Here is a 19047-nt window from a genome sequence, read left to right as displayed (position 1 = left end):
AAGGTTGAGGGAAAAACGGGTAAAATGAATCAACTGTGTGGTATCAGCTGGAAACTAAATTTTTGGTGGTAATCAAGTTGTAGGGTAAACAGAAATAGAACATAAATGTTATGTAAACCAATGTTACCTCAGGAAAAAGTAAATTAAGAAAGTAAACATTTCATTCCTGTAGATTTAAATGCAGGTCTGTTTAGCTTATCTGTGAATATAAAGATACTAAACAGCTGTTTGCTTCTTCTGAGAGGCCAAAACCCCTTAGAAACTAGGATTCACTTTTACAACAGGTACAATCTTCAAATCGGACCCTGAGTTTTAATATTCATATGTCTTATAGAAACGACAAATTAGCTTTCCTTGCTCTCATGATCTTTAAAAAGCTATAGAGAGAAAAACAAACATATTGTTTTTATAAAATAATTAAACCCCAAAATGAAAACTGGCATTTGCTAGAACCAACAAAGCCAAACACAAGAGGTAGGCAACCACTAGGGAGGACACAGTTATTATAGACACAGGTCTCATTTACAAGTTGCTTTTCAGTTAACTCAGCTTTAAACTGAATATACTTACTTTCTCTATATTCTATTTCTGCTTCCTTACGAAGTTTTTTCTCTCTGGCAAGAGCTTCAGGACTTCCCCAAACTTCCAAAGATCTATGTACATACACATGGCCACCATTCAGTAATATAATTTTAATGACTTCATGAAAATCATATTTAAATCTAGACAACTGAAAACTATATGAAAATTTAACAAATCATAGGTCCTTTAGGAAAAATATAAAGCACTTAAGAAAGTTTTCTAAATTAAATCTACACAATAAGAATAAATTCAACAGCAAATTTTCTTAAAAAAAATCTAATTTTTTTTGCTAATTAATATATACTAGTAACTCTCAAACAAATCTGCAAATGCAAAAATATTCTGCTTTTGGATTTTCCTGGTGGTCCAATGGCTACAACTCCGTGTGCTCCCAATGCAGGCGGCCTGGGTTTGATCCCTCGTTGGGGAACTAGATCCCTCGTGCTGCAACAAAGAGCTCATATGCCACAACTAAAGAGTTTGCATGTTGCAACTAAAGATTCTGCATGCTACAACTAAAGATCCTGCATGCCACAAAGAAGATCAAAGATCCTGCGTGTCACAATTAAGACCTGGTGCAGCCAAATAAATAAATAAAAGTAAATACTTTTATTTAAATACTTTTTAAAAAAAAAAGTATTTTTTAAAGTATTTTATTTAAAAAAAGTATTTTTTAAATACTTTTTTAAAAATATGTATATATTCTGCTTTTAAAACATATCATTTTAAAAATTCTGAGTCTATCTAAAATGGATTTTTATTAATCCCAAATTCAGCTTGTATTTTATCCTAAAAGAACTATGTTCTTACTTTGCCTCCACATCTGATCTCAAGTATACAGTAAAGGACTCAGTATCTTCATGAGGACTTCGTCGTCTGATTTTTCGAAGCTGTTCCAGATCACTGAAGAAAGAAATATGTTGAATTTACTCAGAGAGGGTTCATATAGTTCAGGATTATTAAGGGCAGATAAAAACCACTAAGCCTCATTTTCGGAGAAGGCAATGGCACCCCACTCCAGTACTCTTGCCTGGAAAATCCCATGGATGGAGGAACCTGGTGGGCTGTAGTCCATGGGGTCGCTAAGAGTCGGACACGACTCAGCGACTTCACTTTCACTTTTCACTTTCATACATTGGAGAAGGAAATGGCAACCCACTCCAGTGTTCTTGCCTGGAGAATCCCAGGGACAGGGGAGCCTGGTGGGCTGCCGTCTCTGGGGTCGCACAGAGTCGGACACAACTGAAGCGACTTAGCAGCAGCAGCAGCGCCTCATTTTAAAAGCTAAAGGTGGATAGCCTGTAAAAATCAGTTTAAAGATGATATTTTGTACATAAAACTGGTTTAGAAAGAGTTGAAAACCTAAGAATTACTCTTGACTCAATATAGATACCATAATATAATAGGTAGTGAGTCAAATCCTTAAACAGTGCTTGTCCTTTATCTGCTATGGATATACCACTGCAATATCTGAAGTATGAATTAAAAAAAAGTAGAAAGAACACAGATTAGAGTATTACTCCTCTATTTGAGAATGTAAACTTAATATTCACAGTCATTTGTTTACATCCAGATTAATTGTCATTGTTCAGTCGCTAAGTCGTATCCGACTCTTTGCAAGCCCATGAACTGCAGCATGCCAGGCTTCCCTGTCCTTCACTATCTCCCTGAGTTTGCTCAAATTCATGTCCAGACTAATACTAAGTGGTAATATCATTCATAGGTATCAATTTATAAACAGTATATGTCAATTTCATGCCATTTAATTATTTTCCTTTCTCTTAAATTCTGAAAGGTTGATACATGCATCAAGTCACTCTGCTAAACAGTCATTCTAAATTTGATCATTGGTCTTCCTAAGGAAATTTTGTAATAGCAATAAAAGACCTATAAACAAAAATCTGAGGAATTCCCTAGTGGCCTAGTGGTTAGGATCCCGGCTTTCTTGCTGTGGCCTAGGATCAATCCCTAGCCAGGGAACTAAAATGTTGTAAGCCGTGTGCTGCAGCCAAAAAATAAAAAAGTAAAGGTCTAGATCAGGTAGCAAAAGATACGTATTCTGATTCCCACTCTGTCACTGACTCACTAAATGAACCAGGTCATTGCTAACATCTTTATTATATTTCCTGGCCTATAATATGGAGATACCTATACCTAACCTACTTTACTCACAAAGTTTTTGTATGGGAAACAAAATATAGTTTTATAGCATTATTACAATTGGTTATTGTTTCAATATTTATAGAAGTTATAAAACTGATTATAGGAATCCTTATTTACTGATATTATACCATATGCTACCCACTCCAGTATTCTGGCCTGGAGAATTCCAGTCCATGGGATCACAAAGAGTCAGACGCGATTAAGGGACTTTCACTTTATACTCTAGAAGATGTACCATGGTGGGGGTGGTGGAGGGAGAGCCTAGATCATCTGATGTCTAAATTGCCAAGAAATCTTCCACTTAAATATATAGCTTTCCTAGACAAAAGAGGGGAAAACATTTAAATTTGTAAAAAAATATACCTCAATAAATCTCTTCAGTTAGAAGAAAATAATAAGATACCAGAAAGAAGTAAAATAATTTACACTCAACACAAACCACAGCTGGAATGTGAACATAATAAAATTGCTCTACCACAAAAAACCCAAATTTTAAAGCTATATTAATATACAAATACTCTTATTGATAATTCTGCTACATGTTAACAATAGAACTCCTAAGGTTCTTATGTAACACATAGATTTTTGAAGAACCTACTTTTTTGAGTTAAAGGAGCCAAGAAAGACTGGAATTGCTCAAGCTGGAGCAGTCTTCAGTTTAATAAGCTAACAATTTTAACATTTAAAAAAAAATATTTTTAACTGAATAAAAATATTTCTTCAATTTAGGAAGGAACCACAGTAAAGTTTCCAAATGGATGGTATCTGGTAACAAATTCTATGAAGTAACTGGTTATTTAGATTAGATAGAACAAACCACTACATTTAAAAAAAAATTACCATACCTGGATTTGAGGCAGAACTCATTCATCGCTCTGACTCCAGTGATGAAATTATTCTGAGTATACTTTGGTCCATATTCCCTCTTTTTAAGAACTGCTTTGACTAAAACCAAAGAAAAGGAAAACATACTAAATATGCACACTGGAAGTCACATTTGAAGATAAACATATACTAATTTTTAAGTGGGGTCACTAGTGAGTTCCATAGAAAACAGGTTTTTCCTGATGCACTGGATGGCATCTGGGGAAAATAAAGTCTACTTCAAGTACAGAATGCTGCTGCTGCTGCTGCTAAGTCGCTTCAGTCGTGTCCGACTCTGTGTGACCCCACAGACGGCAGCCCACCAGACTCCCCGTCCCTGGGATTCTCCAGGCAAGGACACTGGAGTGGGTTGCCATTTCCTTCTCCGATTCATGAAAGTGAAAAGTGAAAGTGAAGTCGCTAAGTCGTATCTGACTCTTTGAGACCCCATGGACTGCAGCCTACCAGGCTCCTCCGTCCATGGGATTTTCCATGCAAGAGTACTGGAGTGGGGTGCCATTGCCTTCTCCGCAAGTATAGAATAGGACAGAATTAAACTCGCAACCACCCAGCTTTTAACTCCATAGTTCATCAGTGCATGCTTGCATGCCAAGTCTCTTAGGTCATGTCCGACCCTTTGTGACCCACCAGATTCCTCTGTCCATGGGATTCTTCAGACAAGAATACTAGAGTGGGTCAGGGGATCTTCCCAACTGATGCCAAAAGATCAACCCTTTGTCTAAAGGACACCTTGCAAAGGTATCACTGGTCTGTTAAATCGTACTAGTACAATTTAAATTGCTTGGAAAATCTAAGTGAAAATGAACTGAAGTTTCAATTAAAAAATTACATGCTGGTTCAGTGTTTTATAAACACCGGTGAAACCAGCATTAAAAAAAAAAAACAAAAACAGAAAGTAATCAAGGAGTATTGCATATAATGAAGAATCAGCAGTTTTTGTGAAAACTTTTGTTTCAGTTACATATAATAATATATATATATATACTAAATCATTAGTACTTCCTATGTGGGTTGCAGTCAAAAAACTCTGAAATTCACTGAACGATTTCACATAAAGTAACAAAGGTGAAATAAATATATGTAACATTTTTATTAGTTAAAAATTATAGGAAGTTAATTATAGATTATAGGTAAAACACTGCCTTCTATTAAAATATTCCCCTACTATCAAGTATCAAACTGTTCATAAAAAATGACACATCAATAACAAAATACCAATTTGGCATCAGTTATACCCTGTGGATTAAAAATTACAGCCAACATTGGTCTGTTCATTTTTATAAAGTTAGACTTTTAGTCACATGATATAGATAAATAGCATAAGCATATCTTGGAAAAGCAGGAGAAATACAGCAGAAACTCTTGTGTTCTGTTTCAAATTGTCGCCAAGTTACTTCATATTCTATTCTCATATCTAGTAACTACTAAGTCTTCTGTTGTACTTGAAAACTGAAAGAATAAATTAAGACTAAATTATCCACCACTGAAGAAGGTAAAAAGACTCTTAAAACATAAACTATGAAAGTCAAAATTCACAAATCATAGTTAATAAGAACATTTCAAAAATAAAGTTCAATAAAAAAATCAAAACTTTATTTGAAAAAAGTATATAAGGAAGTTCAGGTTTCTTTTTGCATAAGTTTAAGTCTCTGAACTACCTTATTGTAATAATCCTAAAATATTAAATTCAAATAAGCTTCTCAGAGAGGAGAAATACATCTCTCTTCAAAAAGATTAATTTTTTCTAATTACTTTTTAATAATTTCTTCAAAGTATCTAGAAATCCCTGTTGGCCTGTCCTGGCCCAGATTATTGATGGTAACACAACATTAAGTATTCTTAATTGTGACCATACAGTATATATCATCTCCAAAGTTATCCTATAAAAAAGAAGTCCCATTCTCAGCACCACCATAGAGGAGAAAACTATGACTCAGAAAAATCAAGTGAACTGCTCAAAGCCATAAAGCTGGTACATGCTAAAGCTACAAACTGAATTTACTTTTGTCTGACGCCAAAGCCATGGTGATCCTACTCACAGAATTAGTACCTCCATGAAATATGCTACTTTGGACATGGGAGCCATAGCCCAATTATAAAGAAGAGAACTGCAAACAAGAATTCCTTCATTACTTAATCACTCCTAGAAATGGAAATCAAGAATGTCCAAACTATCTCGATTTCAACATGCCACAGGTATTGGCCTCTAGTTCCTTATTAATCACATTACTTTTCTAAAAATGATAAAACCTTTTTTATTTGCCTTTACTCCTTTCTTTGGGCTTTTGAAAATAACAATTACCATAAAATTTATGACCAGAATGCAAATTTCAGTAGAAAATTAGTTTATAAATAGAACAAATCCTTATGGTCAATGTATTTTTTTAAAAGTAAAAATGAATACACCTTTATAACCATAAAGATATCTATATAAACTAATTTTATATATTTAATTCAAAACACCTTTATAATAAAAAACGGAATAAAATATATTTACCTCTTACTTGGAGAGGTTCTTGCTTAATAATTGGAGCTTTCAGTTCTGCACCCATATTTTCTGCTGTAAAGATTAAAAGTTATTTTAAGTAGTTGTTTTCATATAAACCCTATAAACTTAATTAACATTTGCTAAAACAATCTGCTGCTGCTGCTGCTAAGTCGCTTCAGTCGTGTCCGACTCTGTGCGACCCCACAGACGGCAGCCCACCAGGCTCCCCGTCCCTGGGATTCTCCAGCCAAGAACACTGAAGTGGGTTGCCATTTCCTTCTCCAGTGCATGAAAGTGGAAAGTGAAAGTGAAGTCACTCAGTCATATCAGACTCTTAGCAACCCCATGGACTGCAGCCTACCAGGCTCCTCTGTCCATGGGATTTTCCAATCTGGCAATGTATAAAAAAGATAATATATCACAGACCAAGATAAAACCGAGGATTTATTTTAGGAATGAAAGAGTAGTTAAACATTGTTGTTTAGTTGCTGAGTCACGTCTGACTCTTCTGCAACTCCATGGACTATAGCCCGCCAGGCTCCTCCGTCCAGGGGATCTCCCAGGCAAGAATTCTGGAGCAGATTGCCATTTCCTTCGCCTGAGGGTCTTTCTGACCCAGGGATTGAACCTGCATCTCCTGCACTGGCAGGGAGGGTTCTTTACTACTGAGCTCCCAGGGAAGCCCAGTTAAACATTAGAAAATCTATTAATTCCTCTCATTAACAGATCGAAGGAAAAAAACTGTAGAATCATTTCAGGAGCTAACCAAAAAGCACTTAAAATACAGCACCCATGCAAGTTTCAAACCTTTTTAAGAAAAATTAGCACAAAAGGAATTTCCTTGGAGGGTAAAGCAAACCTGTAACAAACACCGTATTCAATGGTAAAAATTTAGACGCAACCCTTTAAAACAAGGAACAAAACAAGGGTACATGCTGTTGATTTTTCCACCCCCAAACTGTTCTAGAGATGCTCTTCAATGAAGAAAGGATGACTATTAAATGGTTATTGGAACAACGGTACAACCCTCCCCCACTTCAAAAAACATTTAATAAAATGAAACTGTAATCTACCTCATACCATAACCAATTCCAGGAAAATTAATGATTAAAGACTAAGGTATTTATATGATTAGGTGGCACTAGTGGTAAAAAATCCACCTGCCAGTGCTGGAGACGCAAGGGGTGAAGGTTCAATTTCTAGGTTGGGAAGATCCCCTGGAGGAGGAAATGGCAACCCACTCCAGTATTCTTGCCTGGGAAATCCCATGGACAGAAGAGCCTGGCCGGCTACAGTCCATCGGGTCGCAAAGAATAGGACATGACTGAGGCAACTTAGCATGCATGCATGCATGATTAACAGACAACAATATATAGAGAAAAGCAAGCTGCAAACCGGGCGACTGTATTTCCAACAAATACAATCAACAAAGGATAAGTATGAAGAATACTTAAGAATTCCTCCAAATGTGTTAAGAGAAAGACAGAAAGGGGCAGAATACAAGAACAAACTTGCACAGGAAATGCAAATAACTAATAAACATGTGAAGAGATGATAGCCTCGTTATTAACAGAATCCAAATGAAATCACAAGATGCCATTTAACAACCACTGGATTACGAAATATGAGAAATATGATAACCCTAACGTTGGCAAGGGTATGGAGCAATGGCAAGTCATACACTACTGGCTGAAAGACAAACAGGGATAACCAAACTGGCATTATCTAAAGTGGCTCAGACGGTAAAGCGTCTGCTACAATGCGGGAGACCTGGGTTCGATCCCTGGGTCAGGAAGTTCCCTGGAGAAGGAAATGGCAACCCACTCCAGTACTCTTGCCTAGAAAATCCCATGGATGGAGGAGCCTGGTGTCCATGGGGTCGCAAAGAGTCGGACACAACTGAGCGACTTCACTTTCACTTTCAATGTAGCTGAACACAAGCATAACCTACAACTTAGCAATTCTATTTCTAGGTCAACATACTCGGCACACAGAAACTTGTACAAGGGCATAAAAAGATGAGCATTCAAAGCAGTGCTGTGTTCTGCTGTTTCAAACTGGAAACAACCCAAACGTCCACAGGCATGAGAACAGATAAAGAAACCATGTTATATTCATTCAGCAGCATTTTGTACATCAATAAAGAAGAAAAAACATAATAATGGCTATCTTTCTTTGCACCTTTACTATTAAGGTAACTGCAAGCATTATTTAAGCACTTAATGTGCATCAACTCATTTAATTCACACAAGAGCCCCCAAAAGTATATGCTGTAATTATCTCAATGAAAATTAATGAACCAGACACATATACAATTAAGATAAATCATGGCAAAAAATTTTAATGAAAAAATAAATCACAGAAGCATACAATAAACTATCACAATAAACTAAGCTAAACAATTAAGGACATATACAATTGTCTAAATCTATTCCTTTTTTCTTACTCAAGAGACGGAAACACAAAATTCAGGACAGTCACATGGATACAAAGGGTGAAAGGAACTATGAAAAGAAGTATTAAGGATAACAAGAATGTGATCAAAAATGCAAGGTCAGGTTAGGTGGTAAATTACAAGGTTAGGTGGTAAATTATAGGTGTTGATTACATATATTCTTATACATGTATCAAGTAGTTTGTAATAAAAACCTCATCCTTAAAATATCTTCCCTTATTATATTTATACCCTCATTCAATAATAAAATAACATTTTTGAGCCTATTAATAGCTTACATTTACTAACTACTTACCATGTGCCATACACAGTACTATGTCCTTGACATGCATTATTTCACTTAATCCTCACAAAGCTGCTGTGAGGTAAGTACTATTATTATCTTCATCTTATTTATCTTATTTGGAACTTGCCTCAAAGTCACATAGCTAGTATTTTAAATATGGAAGCACAGTCAGGATTAAAACCCAAGTCATTTTATTAGTCTATTCTTTTAACCACTTTCCTACACTGCCTCTATATTTAAAATAATATTTGGTTTATAAGTTGATATTTGTATGTTTTCAGGAAAAGAGGACAGAAGTGAAAACTGGATCAGCAATGTGGAGATCACTGGTAACCTTTTGACAACAGCAGTTTCAGCAGAAAGAGTAGTGATGGAAGCAACAGGTAGAGGTGAGAAAGGGAGATGAGACAGTGAAAGCAGTATCTGGACTTTCAGTAAGAGCTGGAAAAGAGAACGGAATCAAGGAATCATTATTTATCAAAAATAAAATAATGATTTTATTTTTATAGAGGTAGAAGTAATGAAATAGGGAAAATAATCGTTTCTACATATTTAGAATATGCATCTATATAAATGATAGGCAACACCAGACTTCTGCCACCTTACTGTCTGTCTTGTTTACCATCCTTTTTTTTTTCTTGCCTTTATTTTTGCCTTTCTGGCCATCTGTTAGATTGATAAAATTGATAAAATTTTCTATATTCTCCTCTCACCCCACCTGCTGGTTTTTGAATTTACAAGATTAAAGTTCTACTGTTTTCATGATTCCATTTAGAAACTTAACATACATGCTTTCCTGTCAATCTCTCTAATCATCTGTAAGGTTATTCACCATCTCTACCTTCCTCTGAACAAGAAAAGTATCTGTAACCACTGAAATTTCTTTTATCTTACTACTCTAAAATTTCAGCATTTAATATAAAGTTTACTTTTACTATCAATAACTTTACTAACACATTTAAACTATTTCTTGCTCTTCATTGTCCCAACCCTTCTTTGCCTGAGTTTACTCTGCAATCTGTAAGAAACATGTATTTGAATAGTTGTGTTTTTTTTTAATATGGGTGGTTTAGTAGTAAATGACAAGTCATCTTTACATGTGAAATGTTATTTTGCCTTTCCCCTGGAATGATTATTTGCGCGCTCAGTTGCGTCCAACTCTTCGTGACCGCATGAACTGTAGTCTGCCAGGATTCTCTGTCTGTGGAATTCTCCAGGCAAGAATACTGGAGTGGGTAGCCATTTCCTTCCCCAGGGGATCTTCCCAACCCAGGGACTGAACCTTCATCTCCTGCATTGGCAGGTGGATTCTTTACCACTAGTGCTACCTGGGAAGCCCAAGAGCCCATAAGATTGAACTTATTAGATGATATAATCCTTCTAAAGCCCCAGTGATTATTTAGACCATGTAAAATTCTAGGGAACACTTATTTTTCCTCTGACCATTTCATGGACAGTACTTCAAATCATTCCTCCTTTATTTTCTGCATATTGTTGCAGATAAAAAGTCTACGTAGGAAACGAGTTGCCAGTCCAGGTTCGATGCACGATGCTGGATGCTTGGGGCTGGTGCACTGGGACGGCCCAGAGGGATGGTATGGGGAGGGAGGAGGGAGGAGGGTTCGGGATGGGGAACACATGTATACCTGTGGCGGATTCATTTTGATATTTGGCAAAACTAATACAATTATGTAAAGTTTAAATATAAAATAAAATTAGAAAAAAAAAAAGTCTACTTCAAAAGAGTAATAACAATTGTACTAACAACAGCCTGACTTTTTGAAAGCTAAGTTAGGTTGTTTCTTTTTCCGTTTTGAAATCTATGGATTTCTTTTCATTTATCCTGTTTAGTACTAAAAGTGTACTTTTGATCTGAAGATTGATTTTCTCAAATTCTGAAAAATTCTCATCCATTATCTCTTTATATATAATTTCTCCATCCTCTCTCTGAAATGCCTGTTGAATATAGGCTAAAGCTTCATGCCTTTCAAAAGCTTTTTCATTTTTTTGGAAAATCTTTTTACTTTCTTATGCACGTTCAGAATGAATTTCAATTTACTAATTCTCTACTTGACTATAGCCATTCAATATACTATATTCTTATTTTAATGACCACACTTTCATTTCTAGGCATTCTCATTGGCTCGTCCAGATCTACTTCTTATGCTTTTATTTCTGTCAGTTTGTATTTCAAAATATGAGTACTTCATTTATTCTTTTGAGGATATTAAACTTATTTGAAGCAATTTGTGCTGTTATTTTAAAATTATCTGGAGTTAATTCATATTTGATTGTTGATTTTGTTGGCTTTCTTGTGTTAGAATTCTTTGTGCATTTTTTACTGAGATATATTGACATAAAGTTAAGGTATATATAATACATTGATTTCATTAACTTATATATTACAATATGACCCTTCCTGTACTTCTAAATTTTGGAATTTGCAGTCTTATTCTGAATAGGATATATTGTTTCACTCTCCTCTTCATGATCTATTGTCCAAAACTCAATCCGACCCTTCTGTCCTGAACCAGACCTCACACTGCCACTGTGAAATAACTATGCTCCAGTTTAGTATGCCAGCCAGCAAAAAGGTTTAAGTTCCTGTTCTTTCTGCTGCCTCCACCTACCCTACAGCCTCCTATAACACAGAGCCCCAGATGACAAATAGAAGAGGCTAGCTTCAGCCTCCTATAGGAGGATGGATGGGTAAATTCACAGTCTGAGTCTGGCTATGCATGTAGCACTTACAGATCCATTATCACAAATGAGCCAAACTTCTGGCTGCCAGTGCCTGCTTACAAACCCAGAGGCCAGTATCTTCTGTTTCAATTCCTGGACATATCTTTTTTTGAGTCCACTTACTTCTTCAGTTTTCTCTTTGTATATTCAGTCTATCACACCAGTAAGTGAGAAGTTGAATGGTTACCTCAGAGTATTCTTTCAACAATGCTATTGCTATGTGATCCAAATTTCTGCCAATCCATTGATTTACCTTCTTTTAACGCTCTTATGTATAAATTAAATATCAACAGAATAGGCACTTATTCTATTGTGCCTATTTATTTATTTATCAAAAACAAAACTCTCTTCTAAATATAAGCAAAAAAATCTTACCTGTAATATTTAGTATATTTCTCAATTATTTTTCAGGGAAAGCCACTGGGGAAATGACTTACATGGTATATTATGTTTTCATAACTAAAACATATACAGAAAATCCAAAAAGGCTTTATTTTTACTGTTCATCAGATTCTAAGTAAGTTATAATGACACACTGGTTAAAAACAAACAAAAAAGAGGCCTAAAAACACTTCTATTTAATTAGTAACTATGGCTTCCAATATTTGACACTGATCAGTTAAATGACTGATATTTTATTTCTGTCTGGCTATACAGCAAACAAATTCTAAAGCATCTTTATCTACAGAATCTACGTTTATCAATTACTTAAAATTTTGTTTTGGGGAATAGAGCCCTGGGCAGATAAAAGTGAAGGGGTGGGGTAGTGGAATACTAAGCTTTCAACACTCATCTAGTGTATGAACAACTGAAATCTACTATTTAAAATTTCACAGACAGCCGTTCTTTCTACAATGATGAAAGTCATTCAAACAAATCACATAAAATGAGGTGCTCTAATACTGATATTTTTGGATATTCTTCTTAGCACAAACTGTCTAGATATTACTAAATATATAGTGTTAAGACTCACAAACAAGAAATGCTAGTAAAAAGCTCAAACACATGTAGGAATACTTTTTTTACATACCACATCTTAATAAATTTACACTGGATCCCTGGAGTAGAATCTTGATGATTTCAATAAGCAACGAGACATGCTATCCATGAATATCTCCAGACATTTTGTTTTAAGCTCAAGCCCTGGCTGTTTGCCACACATCTGCTGTCATTAGCAAAATTAAAACTGATTTTACTAAAATTTAAAACATCTGAATGCTCCTTAAAAACTTAACGATTCCTTAGCAAGTCTCTGCCTCTTAATGAGCTGTTTCTGACTTTATCATGTGATTTGAATTATTCAAAAGTCAATCTCAAACTCTTAAATATACAAATTATCTTTCAATCAAGCAATTACTTGCTGTCTATCTGATGGTTGGTAGTTTAGTCGCAAAGCTGTGTCCAACTCTTGCAACCCCATGGACTGCAGCCTGCCAGGCTTCTCTGTCCATGGGATTCTCCAGGTAAGAATACTGGACTGGGTTGCCATTTCCTTCTCCAATCTGATGCCTAACAAGGTCTAATCTGGCCTAAGAAGATTCTGAAAAATTAAGCCCAAAATAAAACCATCAGTAAACAATGTAGTCCTAATATAATAGAATAAACTAATATTTAAATTTCACAAGTCAGCAGAGAAAAAATAAACTGAGTCACAGATTTCAATTTCAAGCATTCTGTAAAGTAGAACCAACATTAAATATCTTTGCCTGAGTCAATGTTCACCTCACAATAGCATTATAACATGTTTTACCTTTAATTACATTATTCCACGACCCGTTTCTTCTCAATGTTCTAAATAAATATGCTTATTTCTGGAACTTAGGGACTCATGATCCTCTCCATTCCTTCATCCTCTAATACCAGACTCTCAATATTTACCCCAGCAGTTCTTCATCACAAGGAAAAGAGAAGAAACTCACTAAAACTGGATAATAAGCCCAAAAAGAGGATGCGGCTTGGGGAAAAGGATGAAGAACAGGCATGATAAACTGTCCTGCAGTATCTCACCATGCACACTGTTCACTGAACCCAGGGTAGGTAAGGTGCGAGCTAAGAGGCTGGAAGAAAACTAGAAGAGCCGTAGAAACTGCAGACGTGTTTATTCTCTCCGGGCTGGCACAGCAGCCGTAGCAGCAGCAAACACGCTGTGTTCTCTCCTCTCGTGATTGACCCAGCGTACACAGCTGTGGGTCTGTGAGGGTCCTCACAGCCTCACCACCATATTGCAACCATAACGTAGCCCCAAGGGCTTTTTCAGCTGGAGCTTATATATACATGCATACAAAACAAAAGCATGGTAGCCTGTGGCCAAGTGGTTACCTTGTCACGTGCATGCACAGTGCTATAAGTGATCTCAGCTGTTACATAATCATTATTTACAAAACGTGGGGCAAGAGGGAGAGGGTATGGGGGTGAGAGAGCCTGACCACCGCCCTCTTGGCTAATTTGCTCTTTCCCTGCTGCTGCTGCTGCTAAGTCGCTTCCGGCATGTCAGACTCTGTGCAACCCCACTGACGGCAGCCCACCAGGCTCTGCCGTCCCTGGGATTCTCCAGGCAAGAACACTGCAGTGGGTTGCCATTTCCTTCTCCAATGCATGAAAGTGAAAAGTGAAAGTGAAGCCACTCAGTCGTGTCCAACTCTTCGAGACCCCATGGACTGCAGCCTACCAGGCTCCTCCGTACATGGGATTCTCCAGACAAGAGTACTGGAGTTGGGTGCCACTGCCTTCTCTGGCTCTTTCCCTAGATAAACATAAACACAGATTTCTCAAGGAATCTGTAAAATCTTTCCTGTGAAAGACATCCAACTAAAGGAAAGATGGTCTTGAAATGTTTATTATTCTTCAAACACTCTTCTCCTAACACCATCCTCTCCTTGGCTTTTCTCCTACCTCTCCAGGCTGTTCCTCCTCAACTATTCTTTGCAAGCTTCTCCTCTTCCACCTGTCCCTTACTCACTGAGGATTTCAGACTAGCTCTTACCTCCCCAATCTAAACTATCCCCCTGTACTGTCTCAAACACACTTATGACTTCAGTTACCACCTGGATATAGCTAAAAACTCCTAAATCTTTATCCCCAGGTTAGAACTCTATGCATTTACTCATTTACAAAATTTATTAAACCCCTACTAAAAGCAGACATTACTTTGCCAACAAAGGTCCATCTAGTCAAGGCTATGGTTTTTCCAGTGGTCATGTATGGATGTGAGAGTTGGGACTATAAAGAAAGCTGAGCACAGAAGAATTGATGCTTTTGAACTGTGGTGTTGGAGAAGACTCTTGAGAGTCCCTTGGACTGCAAGAAGATCCAACCAGTCCTTTCTGAAAGAGATCAGTCCTGGGTGTTAATTGGAAGGACTGATGTTGAAGCTGAAACTCCAATACTTGGGCCACCTCATGTGGAGAGCTGACTCATTGGAAAAGACCCTGATGCTGGGAAAGATTGAGGGCAGGAGGAGAAGGGGACGACAGAGGATGAGATGGTTGGATGGCATCACCAACTCAATGGACATGGGTTTGGGTGGACTCTGGGAGTTGGTGATGGACAGGGAGGCCTGGCGTGCTGCGGTTCATGGGGTCGCAAAGAGTCAGACATGACTGAGCAACTGCAATGAACTGAACTATAAGCAAACTACTCTAAGCACTGACAGAGAAGGCAACCACACCCCACTCCAGTACTCTTGCCTGGAAAATCCCAAGGATGGAGGAGCCTGGTGGGCTGCAGTCAATGGGGTCGCTAAGAGTCGGACACAACTGACAGACTTCCCTTTCACTTTTCACTTTCATGCATTGGAGAAGGAAATGGCAACCCACTCCAGTGTTCTTGCCTGGAGAATCCCAGGGATGGGGGAGCCTCCTGGGCTGCCGTCTATGGGGTCGCACAGAGTCGGACACAACTGAAGCAACTTAGCAGCAGCTAAGCACTGAAGTTCCTGCTATGATGAGGTTTGGAAACAAGGGGAAAAAATAAATAATACAGATACTGAAAATATCAGTTAGTAATAAGTGATGTCCACACAGAGAATTAAAATTACTGTAATATCAAGGACTGACTGGGTGTGCAGAGTTGACATGTCATGTAAGATATAAATTACCAAAAGGGGTCAGCCAGATGAAGAAGGGCATCATGGAAAGTTAAAGCAACTAGAACAAACACCCTGTAACAAGAACAAGCTTGGTATTTTCTTATTTTCTAAGAACCAAAAGAAAAATGGTTTGACTAAAATATAGTGATAAAGTGAGAGTGGAACCAAGGAGCCCAGAGAGGCTACTGCAGCAATCCAGCCAAAGAGATGATGTCTCACAGTAGAAAAGTAGTACAACAACTGCCTACTAGTCATCATCTGTTAGAATGCCCCAGAGGCACCTACAGTTCAGATGTCCAAGACTGAGCCCTCAACTTCTCATTAATACACATTCCAGCCTTGGGATTTCTACTTTTAGAAGTCAATGAAATCACCAATACAAAAGCCCAGTCAAATCCAATAACCATGCACTGTCCTTTACTGACTCTCTCTTTTAGTCCACCAAATTCAGTCAAGTCAATTATTCAGCTCCTAAATTTCTTGCACTCGCCTACCCCCTTAAGAAACTCATTGCCATTAGCCTAGTCTAGAGCCTGATTCACATCCGTTTTCAGTTCCTTCCTCTGCAATCTGTTTTCCAGTCTGCATCTAGTTATCTTTCTAAAATCTTAAATATGATTAAGTGCTTCCTCTTCTCAAAATATTCCAACAGATTCCCACTGCCTCTGAAACAGTCCACACTCCTGAACAAAACCCTGATCTGATTACTGTTTACCTCTTGAGTTTCACCCCTTTCAAAACTACCAACCCCACCATGAGGTGCTCTACTCACTAGTCTGATCACAATGAACTACTTGCAGTGTTATCTTTTCTTCCCACCATTCATCACACCAATACCTACTCTCAGGTCACTAATCAGATAGCACTTCCCTATGGAAACCGTCCCCGGCCACTCAAGACCTAGGTGTCCCTCCAGCACACAGCACTTCTTCCACCACAGTACTTACTATACTTTTTTTGCTTAATTTTCTGTTTCAGTAATAAAAAATATAAACTCATTCTCATGTGCTGCTATATAAAAAGTGCTCAATAAATACTTCTTCAATAAATTAATGAATAAATACAGACTTCTTTTTAATGCCGCAAAGTGGACTAGATATCCTGAAAAAGTATCTTTTCAAATGCATTCCTAAGCTAGCAAAATGATCTGAAGGGGGCAAAAATGAAGGGAAAGCAGGATCTCTATAGAATAAGAGAGCACACCAAAGTTTCTTCCCTGATGATTTCTGTTGACCCTTACACTCTTTGAGGTTCTATTTCTACAGTTACGCCAAGTGTCTAGCTTTGTTTCTAGGTATCTCCTGTTAGAGTCTCCATCTCTAGCAGAATTCTCTAGAATTCTGGTAACAGGAGATATCCAGAAACAAAGGTAGACAAGGCATAACTGTGACCTATAAAACACATATGGGGCTTCCCTGATGGCTCAGTGGTAAAGAATCTGCCTGCCAATGTAGGAGATGCCTAGGGTTTGATACCTGGGTTGGGAAGATCCCCTGAAGAAGAAAATGGCAACCCACTCCAGTATTCTTGCCTGGAGAATCCCATGAACAGAGGAGGCTGGCAGGCTACATTCCATGGGGTTGCAAAGAGTCGGACACAACTGAGAGATTACACAACAACAAGAAAAAACACAGAAAAGGAGTCAGCAAGGAAGTAAGCCTGCCCTGACTTGCGTGTTAAGTAGTGGAGAAGAAAAAACTCCACTGGAAATCTTAGGGATAAGGCAGCTCACACAAATTTACAGTCTGAATTCATACTGCTAACACGGTCCAAAAATCTTAAGCTGACGATTTAATTTAATGTGGTCCCAAGTTGTATCCCCAGCAGCTAAGAGAGGCAAATGCAAACTCTCTATGCAGGAACACATTCTCAATCAGAGACATCAAATAGTTCAAAGATATTAAACTACATGGAAAATGAACAATTCTCAGTTTAAAAACAGATCATCATGAATGAAAGCTGGAAATGAAGGAAAAAGGTAATACAATAAAACCAAAATATTTCAGATAGCAGAATTTTCAGTCATAGAATATAAAAATAGCTATGTTTAATGTCTAATAAAAGACAAGTTTGAAAACACACAAGAGACCAACCAAGCAAGCTGAAAAATAAAAATACACTATTTCTAGAAATGAAAAATACAATCATTAGAAATAAAAAGCCCAACATGGTACCAGCCAGCAGATTAGAGGCAACTACTCAGAGAAAATTAGTATACTATGTAGACTTAAGAAAATAATCCAGGAGTCAGGCCAGAAAGATAAAGAAATACAAAGTATGTCAGAGAGGTTTAGAGACATGAAAAATTATGCAGTAAACATTTCAGATTTCTTAACAGAGTTCCAAAGGCCAAGAGAGAGTTGAGAAGCGGTAATAATACACACCTCAAGGGACGCATGCTAAGTCAGTTCATCTGTGTCAGACTGCTTGCAACCCTATGGACCGAGGCCCACCAGGCTCCTCTGTCCATAGTGTTCTCCAGGCAAGAATACTGGAGTGGGCTGCCATGCCCTCCTCCAGGGGATCTTCCTGACATAGGAATGGAACCCAGATCTCCTATGGCTCTTGCACTGTAGGCAGATTCTTTACCGCTGAGCCACTGGGGAAGCCCAGCAACAGTGACAGAGAACTGCAGAATTCCAGAATTGTAGAAAAACAATTCTCAGATCCAGGAAGCCCAACAAATCTCAGGCAAGGTAATACCTCACTCATTTCATAGTAAAACTAAACTTTACACCAAAGAAAAAGACTTTCAAAATAAAGTTAAATTTTAAAAGCAAACAGAAAAGACATGAAAACAAAGGCATGATATCTGACTTCTCAGCACTAACAGTGTCAGCCAAAAGACAATGGAATAAGCTATGTATTAAATGTGCCTTTACCATGAAAGAGTCTCACCTAAAGAAATTTCTATAGGATGTATCGACACATCAGATAGAAAAGCAGAGACATAAGAAAAGATGGTTAACAAAGATATTAGATTAAAAATTTAAACAAATAATGGTATAAATTTTAGAGAAGGAAAAGAGAGGAGAACAGATACAAGCTACCAGCCAGCAAATAACATGTAAGTTGAGAATGGGCGACCACAGTGAACATTCCAAACCCTTTGTATGTTTCAGAAGTTAAGTAAACTTTTCAATTACCCTTAGACTTAACACATACATAAAGCATATACCTCCCAAGCAAGCGTGTGTACGTTGCGTATATGAGGGTAAGAGGATAATGGAATAAGAAAACTAAGATTTTATTAGGAGGCAAAAAAAATTAAACACACACACACACACACAGGGAAGCACATGATATAATGGCAGAAATATGTCTAAATATATCAACGACTGTAGTAAATGTAATCAGAC

At 37.4% G+C, this 19047-nt stretch overlaps 1 protein-coding gene across 1 annotated transcript in view; it reads right to left on the bottom strand.

The window, feature by feature from the left end:
• Positions 1–19047, bottom strand: part of SLC30A9 (solute carrier family 30 member 9) — an 88309-nt gene that overhangs the window by 55706 nt on the left and 13556 nt on the right. The window contains exons 3-6 of the mRNA XM_061420026.1: positions 6128–6190; positions 3591–3690; positions 1393–1485; positions 571–653 (exon numbers count right to left, since the gene is read on the bottom strand). Of these exons, the coding sequence (XP_061276010.1) occupies positions 571–653; positions 1393–1485; positions 3591–3690; positions 6128–6190 (339 nt within the window). The remainder of the gene's footprint in view (positions 1–570; positions 654–1392; positions 1486–3590; positions 3691–6127; positions 6191–19047) is intronic.

The sequence above is a fragment of the Bos javanicus genome, chromosome 6, assembly GCF_032452875.1.
Source record: "Bos javanicus breed banteng chromosome 6, ARS-OSU_banteng_1.0, whole genome shotgun sequence".
In the NCBI taxonomy this organism is placed as follows: domain Eukaryota; kingdom Metazoa; phylum Chordata; class Mammalia; order Artiodactyla; family Bovidae; genus Bos; species Bos javanicus.
This window is presented reverse-complemented; position numbering and strand designations above follow the sequence as displayed.